The sequence below is a fragment of the Puccinia triticina genome, chromosome 3A (assembly GCF_026914185.1).
Source record: "Puccinia triticina chromosome 3A, complete sequence".
Lineage (NCBI taxonomy): Eukaryota > Fungi > Basidiomycota > Pucciniomycetes > Pucciniales > Pucciniaceae > Puccinia > Puccinia triticina.
Window position 1 is genome coordinate 5,658,953 of NC_070560.1, and position 10,340 is coordinate 5,669,292.

General features: G+C 44.1%; 2 protein-coding genes across 2 annotated transcripts; both read right to left on the reverse strand.

Annotated features, from left to right (window-relative positions):
• Positions 1-1,147: 1,147 nt before the first annotated feature.
• PtA15_3A613 (uncharacterized protein) lies at positions 1,148-9,700 on the reverse strand (the record flags this gene model as incomplete). Its single annotated transcript, XM_053167598.1, has 3 exons — positions 1,148-1,376; positions 1,737-2,499; positions 9,661-9,700. 3 exons carry the CDS (start codon positions 9,698-9,700, stop codon positions 1,148-1,150), a joined length of 1,032 nt encoding a protein of 343 aa, XP_053018799.1.
• Positions 9,701-9,721: 21 nt separating this feature from the next.
• On the reverse strand, positions 9,722-10,125 carry PtA15_3A614 (uncharacterized protein; the record flags this gene model as incomplete). The annotated part of the gene is made up of 2 exons (XM_053167599.1): positions 9,722-9,958; positions 10,042-10,125. The coding sequence occupies 2 exons, from the start codon at positions 10,123-10,125 to the stop codon at positions 9,722-9,724; spliced, it is 321 nt and encodes a 106-aa protein (XP_053018800.1).
• Positions 10,126-10,340: the final 215 nt, after the last annotated feature.

Below are 10,340 nucleotides of genomic sequence, written 5' to 3' on the forward strand. Positions count from 1 at the left end.
AAGCGCCCTCGCGCGAAGCGCGACCTCCGAAGGAGGGACTTGCAGGTAAAGCCAAGAATTTGGCTTGAGAGCTTTCAGTGTTTTGGTGGGAGTTTTTTCCCGCTCCCCTTTCAGGGGTCTTCTCCATGTGTATTCCTATTGCCTGTGGTGCCAGATTAAAGGCCTGATTTTTCTCTTTCTTTTGGTGTCAATCACCACTTTTTCCCCCTTCACAAACTCCTTCCATCCCCCTTTGAAGTTTGTAATTTTTTTTGTGTTTAGCCAGAAGTGTGTATGCAAATTCCAAGAAGATCCATTTGGACTCAATTTAAATACAGAACTCCATCATCCATCCACCTTGACTGCTGAGCAAGGGCAACAATTTCCTTCAAGTGTAGATATCACAAAAGTGACACTACATTGAAGCTGAGATGCTCAGCTATCCCGTGTACTTCAGCTCGCCGACTAACAATGAGTGCGCGCTGTGTAATGTAAATTTGATTCAAAAAGTTGGCCAAAAGCCACAAATTTCCTGAAGCTCTCACGCGGAAAAAAGCCAATAACTCATAAGCCTCCCATTGGGAATGGGAGATGCTTCGCATCGGGGTGCTCCGCACCCCCAGTCCCGGGAGGCTTAGTTAAGTCAGCAAAATCCCAGCCAGCACACCACACCAGCGCCAAACCTCAAGCATGCCTTCGAAAGCATGGGCCGAGGAGTGTTCTGCAGGTTGATGGTTGTGCAGAGGTTCCTAAGTGATAATTTTAAAGAATTGCTTCTTTTTCCAGTAGTTGCTGGTGAATTCAAAGGGACAGACAACTAGGCTTTTTGGTCTTGTCCAATTTGCCTTTGCCATCGGGTTTTCCTTTTTGCAAGATTGACATGTACCTGATCTGTCACATTGATAATATCTTTGCTCATAGGATGTAAATACAGCCATAATTAACACACATAATTCAAAGCTTCATGGACAGTCAACTTCATGGACAGTCAAGAGGGATGATGATGGGGAGCTACAAGGCAAAACATGCGTAGGAAGTGGGACTTGACTGTTGTATAAGAATGGAAACAAAAGCAAATAGGAAAATTGGATAATTATCAATGTTGCGATCGAGATTATTTGGGGCTGCGGGAAAGTATGTGCATACCGATGGGAGTGATCGTGATGATTCAGCTCTGGGGACCAGTATAAACCAATGGGTTAACTGTGTGGGCGTATTCCCTTCCAGGTTGATCTTGATGAAGCGACCGCAAATCCGGTTCGACTTGTATCATTTCTTCTAGAGCTTCAGCTACGCCTTCAGGAAGACACGCATAGCCCTTGAAACCATGAAAAACTTGGGAGGCTCGTCGTGCATCTGGCGGCAGTAACGGAGCCACGTCGCCTTTTGTCTTCAGGCTCATGAAAAGCACGAGATATGGGTTGGCCTTCGGGATTTTAACATCAGAGGATACATCAGTCCATTTGCGATCGTCTTGGGCAAAGTTGGGCTTGGTTGTGGTATTCTTGACTTGAACACCGCAGAACGTGATGTTCTGCTCGTCGAGGATATTGTCACGCTTGAGATAGATTGTGAATAGTTGATCAAAACATTTTTGTAATGGTTTGCATTGCACGGCTAGCCCTCGATAAAGGAAGTTTAACAGTTGCCTCGAGTTCGGCGTGTAGGAGATTTGGATGAAATGGTTCCAAAAAACCATCCCGTTTTTCAAGAGATTCGTGCGGTGTTTTGGGGAGAGGTTTTCACCAAGCTCTAACTTGTCTTCTGAACGACCGGTTAAAGCATTCAAAAAGTCGGCCAATCGAACTGAGCGACCGTAAGGTATTTCGACAGGATCTTCCTTCGATTTTCGCATAGCCTCGTGCATCGCACATGATAGAATGATCCTGCTGGCTAGCTCTCCAGCAACTCCCTTGGCATCAAGTCCGAGGCGCAGAGTGGCAGTTAGCTTCTTGATGCAGCAAATGAGCATTTCTTTGTCTGCCAAAGTTCTATTCGCTGCAGATGCCAAGATAAACTGGGAGGGGTAATTAGCGAGAATCAGGTCACGACCGGGTGAGATGTAGTCACAATGAGCTGCATGCGATGAAACTAGCTCGGAGTTCAAGTGCAAAGTGCCGCTGAGCCTTGGCTGGATTGTAGTACCTAGCAATGCAAGGGCTTGATATTCGGTGAGGTTTTGCGGTAGGGGCAGCTGATTTGAACAAAGTAGCTTGGATTGTGCTAAGCTGATGATGTGGCTGAAGACTTCCGATCGGTTCATTGACTCGGCTTGCGCATCGCGCCAGTATGCTCCATAAACTGGAGTTCCATAATTGACCAGTCGAGCGGCCGACGTCAATTCGTTCCAGGATGTAGGCGAATTGGTTGGGACTAGGACATCGAGCGAGGAAATCTGGTATATTGGGTCGAAAAGCCGAACACCTTTTTCAAGACCACCTCTCGCGCTAGGATCGTACTTGGGTGCTGGGTTAAAGTTGGCAACTTGCGAAGTAGTATCGGCTAGTATGGTGAAGAAGCCTTTATTTGGAGGTATATGTTGTAAAGCACGACGAAAATTGCGGAAAAAAGAGAATTCATTTGGAATTTTTTTGGGCGACGAGAGTAATGCCCGCGCCTCATCGATTGCAAGCAATACGTTAAAGGAAGGGTGGATACCCTCTGTTTGAGTGAACATGTCGGCTACGGCTTTTTTGAGAAGTATGGACGCCTTGTTGTTTGGGTTCTTTTGAAAAGATCCATAGTGATGATCGATTTTCTTGGAAACAGCCTTGGAAAAGTCGGTTACCTCTTCCGGTTGCAAATTCTTCGGGCAATTGTAATCGAACCATTGCTTCAGGAGCTCTTCGTTCGGCGTACCTTTACGTTTAGAAAAGAATTCGGTCACCACCTCGAAGATAGCGATGAGGAAGCTTTCATAGTAATTGGTCAAATCTGCTACTGTATCTGGTGTCATGCTAGAAGCCAGCGCTGATCGGGGTGGCTGCCCGTCGGAATCTTTATTGCGAAGGCAGATATAAACTACGCATACATGCTCGGATAGCTTGCCTAATGATCGAGTTTTTCCACAAGTCGTCGGGCCAACCAGGGAGGTGTACGGGGAATGATAGTTGTTTTCGTCCCACATCGCTGCTTGTTTTCGAAGTTTTTCCAACAGTGGCTTAAGAATAGTGTCTGATTTCAAGAAATCTCCGTCATAACCTTTCTTGATGATCTCGACGCTTATGCCGGATGCTAGGGCCTCGCGGGCGGGTTTGTTCAGTAGAGATTTCAAATAAAGCTCTGCTCCGTTATCGCGACATTTCAGGGCTTCACTCATTTGTGGGACGGTGATCGCTTCGTTGGTGGAATAGCCCGGGTGATTTCGCAAGAACGCAAGTCGGACAGCTCGGTCCTTCAGGCGTTGTTCTTTAACCCGCAACCGGCGACAGAACCCTTCCAACGTCATATCTCCAGCGGGGAAATTTGCCCAATTCGGGCGGAAGGTTTTCTCGGTCAAGCCAGTGTGTTGAAATAAATCTTGAGAAAAAGAATCAAGATCGTCAAGATACTTGTTGACAAGCTCGGCTGGGAAAGAAAGGAAGAAAAATCATCAGTGTGAATGTTAACGAGGAGGAATGGATGGATGTGAAAGAATCGACATACCTCCTGCCTCATTCCAAAACAATCGAAAAGCTTCCTTCGAATTTGGATCTTCCTCTGGAGGAAGATTGTCCCGGAAACGTTTGAATGCCCGATCATTGTGCAACGGTTCATCTTCGGCAAAAGGCCGTTTGGGAGTCGCCGGTTCCATGGGCGGGATTTTGCTGGGTTTCAAATACCGCTCCTTTGGGGTAGATCGAGGTCAGAGTGGAGCTGGGGTATGAATATGATTAAGTGTGATGAGCATCGGGGACTTACTTTGAAGCAAGTGGTTCGTGGAGCAAAACTTCTGAGGATCGAGGCGAGTGTTCTGGGCCAACTACAGTCGTTCTAATGATTAATGGGAATGGGAATTTGTGGTCGGAAAATCCCCACTAAAACAGTGTAAGACTATGCGAGACAGGTGTGCAGCTGTGACAGCTGTGTGAATGGCGCGTGAAAACAAAGGTGAAAGCTCAAAAAGGTACGTATGTACATATTGTGATTCCAGGAATGCTTGGACAGATTTTTGAGCTGTGAACTCAAAATCATGGGATCCTGACATTTGATTTCAGGTGTTCACCCTTCCTGCTGGGCAACAATAAGGGGCTTACATGCCAAGTTTGCAGCTGTGTTGGTCAGAAAACCAAAATTTTACTGGTGCTGTGGCTCAAAGGCCATAACTTTAGCCCACTGAAAGTCTTGAATTGTTCAAGCTTAAGCGGAATCACAATATGTCTCTTGAATTCACCAGGGAAGAAAGTGTTGCACTCTCTAGAGAGTGCCAGGCTGTAATTTTGTATGTAAGTTAGTCTGATGTGAGTTCAATGTTAAATTGAAGTCTTTGTTCACTTTCTTCCCAATACCAGTGTAACTGTAGGTCAAGTGTTTGTGAAATGATCTATAACTCAATGCCAACCCACAAGCATCTCTCTGTTGAAGTTTTGTGTTTGTTTCATCATTTAGGGTGTTCAAAGTTGAAATCATAAAATTTTCAATGCATAAAATCATAAAATCATAAAACTTTCAAGTGATGACTTCATATGTACCATTCTAGAAATGTTGCTCTAATTTGAGTGCTTGGGTGCAAAATATTTTTTCAGCTTAGAATTTTATGATTTTATGGTGTTATGATTTTATGCAAGTCAACTTTGAACACCCTAATTATTACAACTGCAGAAGCAATCTTCATTGCACACAAGCTTTGCAAAGAATGTATGAATATTTATCCTCAAACATATCCTTAGCCAACTGCCAGGTAATTTTTTTGAATTGCAGATTTTTTCATTCAAAACACACATAAAATCACATTATGGAACATACTTGTGAGATATAGCAAATTCAGAGGATCTGCACACTGGTGGATGAATCCTTGTGGCATATTTCTGACATGTCAATTCCCATATCAAATCGGGAGGAAAGTGGTTTGACATAATATTTCTGTTCTTCAAGTATCAAACCCTTACCCTGCCAAAGCTAAGAAGACCTGTTTCATATGCAATTGTACTCCAAGCAATATGAAATGTGAAAATAGTGGATTCAGTTTTCCCTACCATTTTTACCAAGGGATGAAACATAATTTTGTAATTTTTCAGTGCCAATAGCTGTTCATTTTGGAATATGCATCTTGCCTAGTACATGACTCAAAATTGTACAATTTTGTAAATTTAACTACAACTGACCAAAAAATGCCGTCTAGAATCCTAAATAAAGCTTCTGAAGGTAAAAGGGGTAGATTGGTGGATATTAACAGGTGCACCAATATTCCCTTGCTTCTGGAACAAGCTGGAAAAATAATTCAACAGCTGGTCTTAGAGCTCCAAAGGGAACAGTGGACAACTTCCTGTCACATCTGGAACCTTCACAGATTTTGATTTAGACCCAAAAAGTCTGAATTTTTGCAGGAGAGTCTAGATTTTTGGGCTCTAGATCACTTCTGGGAGACCCGCAGATCTCAACAGGAAGTCATCCAATAAATGCTTAAATCCCCACGCATATCCCAGTGTGGTTAGAACCATTTGTCTTGTAGATTGATCATCTTGTATATTTTCTTCACCAACCATTTTCCATTAATTTTCTTTGGTGTAGCATTATTTCATCACAGGTATCCATGTCTATGGTGCAACAACATGGTGTCGATTTCTCTCATAACATGGTGCTGATGTGGCACCTGCTGTCAGTTGAGACTTCTGCACTGCGGTTAGGCTGTATCCAGACCACTCAAAATGATTGGTCATGGGCCAGCAGGAGTGTCACAAAATTTGTGAGGAAAAGTGTTAAAACAATTTGTGTATGTGGGTTTGAAGGTTGGCACAATTGAACTATGGACGCGTGGGGAAACACAGATTGGCTTAGCATCCCCCTGTTTCCCTGGTGAGGGTTTTTTTTTTCTGTTTTAATGTCCACCCTCATGTTTGGGCAAATGTTGGGGTGGAAATTGGCAAAAATATCACACATTTACCCAGACTTGATGAACAGTGGGTGCTGTTCATCGCGCTGGAAAATTCGCCTCTCAATGGCCACCACATGCTGGCCATCCATTTGGGCTTTTCTGAGCTTGACGGGCAGTGTGTACTGCCTCAAAAGATCAGAAATGCTGGCGCGATGATCAGTACTTGCTGGTCATCACAATAGGGCTCCCCCGACTCGGGGACCCCTTTCATCTGTCCACCGCATTGTTTGGCCGTACGTTACGGTGGACAAGTGCAGTGTACATTAATCTGCTGCGTCCCCGAACCCAAATCAGTGCTGGTCATTGCAATAGGGCTCCCCCGACTCGGGGACCGCTGTAATTTGTCCACCGCAAGGTTTGGCCGTACGTTATGGTGGACAATTGCAGTGGACATCAATCTGCAGCCTCGCCGAACCAAAATCCAATGACCAGTACCTGATGGTCATCACTTGGAGGCCCTAGCCCAATGAACAGCACATACTGGTCATCGAGCAGGCCTTCCCAAGCTCGCGAGGCAGTATATAATGGCCACCCAGCTCTCCAAAGCCCAGCTGGATGGCCATCGTCAGCATGTACTGAGCATTGATCCGGGACTTCCCCAGCGCAATGTATAATTCATCCTGGTTCATCAAGATGAGAAAGGCCCTCCTTGATGAACATCATGTACTGGTCATTTAGCTGGGTGTTTCAAAGCCCATTAATGTGTAATCAGGTGGAGGACATCTCCACTCAATGGCCAGTATACACCAGTTATTGATATGAGAATCCATTAACTCAATGGTCATACACAACATTCATTGGGTGGAGGATGTCTCCGCTCAAATTCCTGGGATACATGTTCATCAACTGGAGGATGGATGCACTTCATGGCCATTACACAGTATCATGGAGTTGGGAATCACTCCACCTGATGGCCATCTAAACTAGTCATTACACGGAGGTTTTCTCCACTTGATGGCCATGCAACACAGTAATCAATTGGAGGTTGTCTCAAATTCCTGGCCGGTACACACCAGTCAGTGGAGAATATGTGTATGTAATGGCGGTGGAGTGGAGAAAGCCATTATACAAGTCTAACTCACCAAATCCAACAAGATTTGATACAGATAAGATCAGTATGAGTTGAGTATATGGCTCATATCTGGCAGACTTCTAGACAAAAATTACGGTCTGGCACTCTCTAGAGAGTGCAACACTTTCTTCCCTGGTGATTCTTATTATTGATTCTGTTTTTGGTAGTTGTATTATCTGTCCAAACAATCAGTGATTTAAATTGTTTTTTACCAAGTTTCAGGAGCATCAAAAGACCCAGGAACACTGAACAATGGGAAGTTACTGAGAAGTTATTCAACTTTCATCTGGTGATATCTCATGTATGGAAATGTTCAAAAAAAATCTGAGTATGCCAAATTATCCTTTCAACTGTGTTTTATGAGTTCAACCACTATTTTTTGACTTGAGAATGGATGACATATTTTTAATTCCTGATTTTGTGACCAAATTCCAGTTACTGAGATAACTTTTTTCAGTAACTGAAATTTGGTCACAAAATCAGGAATCAAAAATATAATATCCACTAGAGGCCAAAGCGGCTACGCCGCTGCAGGGTGTAAGCCTCTCATGGCATGAAATGTGAATCTCACTGCAGAAAATAATTCCTAAATCAACGGCAATCATATTTTAAGCAATGGAATAAAGTATACTGTTTAGGACTGCCCTCGCGTTCTGGAAAGTAAAATTACAAAAATGATCACAACTCCAATTTCATAGAATTTCATGTTTCCCTTCACACATCAGGAGTGTCAATCTTCTATTTCTGGAAGCAAATAATTGAAATTTTGTCAATTGAGCACCACTTGTCATTTGAGGACATCAGCCTCAGGTCAATTGAGGAATTGAGGATAGTTATTAAGCAGTTCAAGGCGGCTAAGCCACAGCAATTTCAGGTTTATACTTCTAAACCCCTGCCATGGAACCCCCCCTCTTCCCCTTCCTCTCACTCCATCTGTCTCCCACACTAAAAAGGGGGTTGTTTTGGTCGCAACCCCGGGCCACAAATACATTAAAGCAAAGGGATAGTGCATTGGTGGGCCACGTCAACATCATTTTGGTCTGGGAGACTGATATTAAATTGGTCACCCCCTGTTGAACTTATTGTGGGGGGTTGTAACCAATAAAACCCGTTGGCAGTGCCACCCCCCCTGCTCCACTTCCCCCAACACCACTTCTGCCTTCTGCCTTGTGTACTTGCTCACCCCATTTCAAGATTTCCTCAGATCCTAGTCTGTCTCACCTATATTCTCTCATATCTAATGGTCCGTATGTTATGATTGGTCATGCATGCATCTTCCTGCCTTGTAGTATTTGTACCCTGGTAAGATAAGATAGTAAAATTTTCTTGATACCCCTTATCCTCTGATGTGTGTGTGTTTACTGATGTGAAAGGTTGAATGTCTTTTGATTTATTTGATCTTTTCAATTCAACATCCTTGTATTCATTAGAGGCCAAGGCGGCTTTGCCGCTGCAATCTCAGGGGTCCAGCAAGAATATCTCTAAGATGATTTCTTCCCTATCTTCCAATTCAAATGACTGATCAGTATGGAACTCACCAGGCATTCCCTGTTACACTTATACAAGTGTTTCATTATGGGCCATCAAGTTTAAAACCATACATGTAATTAAAAAAACTCATTTTAGCATCACCAAACTTTTGGCGTGCCTTGTTATCTATAATTTTACATCATTGATGATCATGTTTGCAAATTAAAGCAAACAAACCATAAAATATGTGGTTCAAGATCTAATTTCTACCAGGCCTTTTTATCCTCATAGCTTTCATGTATTTTACCACGGGTGGATCATCCTATCTCTTGCTAAACATAGCGGTTCACTCACCTGATGCAAAAAATTTTTGAGGCGCACAACCGCTTCAGAGTGTGAAGATGTTGATAAGAGCTTCAGGGATGGATGGAACTGGAAGTGGAAATGAGAACTTGAGAAATACAGCGTAGCAAGCCAAGAGAGAGAAAAAAAAAAATGAATAGAAACAAGGAAGCTGAGGGACCTCGGTGATGATCAGATTGCTTTCCTAGAACGCACTCCTTGAGATCGGCAACCTGACCCCTCCCATTTCAACGGGCCTTGGCAAATCCAACAGCATCCAGGCCCCAGTCGCAGACAGTGTACCATGTACAAATGAACACGTCGCCAACGACCCACGATTCACCAATGTTTGGGGGTATCTGGTTGAGGAGGTAATGCCGGGGTTAGGCAGCTCAGATATAACACATAAGAGTGGATGAGGCTAAGATATGCACACCAAGACCGGTGAACGCAGGGATACAAGTGCCCTGAACTCAAAGGAGGTAGTCCTCACCAGCGACTGTGAGTTCCTTGCCTCCAAAGTTGAAGTTCAAGTTGGGTAGGTCAAGGATTCAACTGAATTTGGCGGTATATTAGCCGGACCAGCTTGTCTTGGCGTCAATCTCCGTGTTGTTGATCTCGGCAGTCTTGGTTGAAAAAGCAATGAGCAAAGTGCCCGTTATTGGTTCACAAAAAACAACCAGGTCAGACCAGAAGATATGGATGGGTGAGCAAAAGTGCTTACGTCCGGTATCAATAGCAGCACCGACGTAGTGGAGTTTCATTCCCTCCAAACTGGACCGAGTTCAATTTGACTTGCAGTAACCGCGTCTGCGGACTGGAGCATAGAAGATCTCACCCTTGTAGTGCGCCTCGTCCACCCCGCCAAAGACGACCTCACCACCCTTTGGGTCAGCCTTGCTTCCCTCAGCTGAGCCTAAGTGAAAGGCAAATAGAGGCTCCTCAAGCAGGTTCTTCTCCATCATCTTGTAGAATGGTGGGGGGAGGTGGAGGACAGAGATGGTATTGTAGCCAATACCCAACTGTGAGATGGTCCGAGATGATGAGCAATCACAAGCCCATAGCCAGACCAAGGCGAGAGCAGTTAGAAGGAGAGTAAACTAACATTTCCATCAAAGTTGTCGAAAGCAAAGGCAATTTCAAGCTCCTTGGTACTTTCGGCGAGATCAACGTCAGGTCGAACGTTCATGAAATAGTTGCTGATGACACCTTCCAAGCGCCCCAATTCATATTGGATCAAAGATTGATCTTGCCTAGAAGGAACAATAACATAAAAGCAACCAGATGTAGCGGAATCAAAAAGGTACTATTTTGAGGTTGTGGGCAACCAAAAGCTGATACTTCCACTTTTGGTGGAAAAGAAACGAAGAGGATGTAATCACAAATTGACTTCGATGGTGAGGC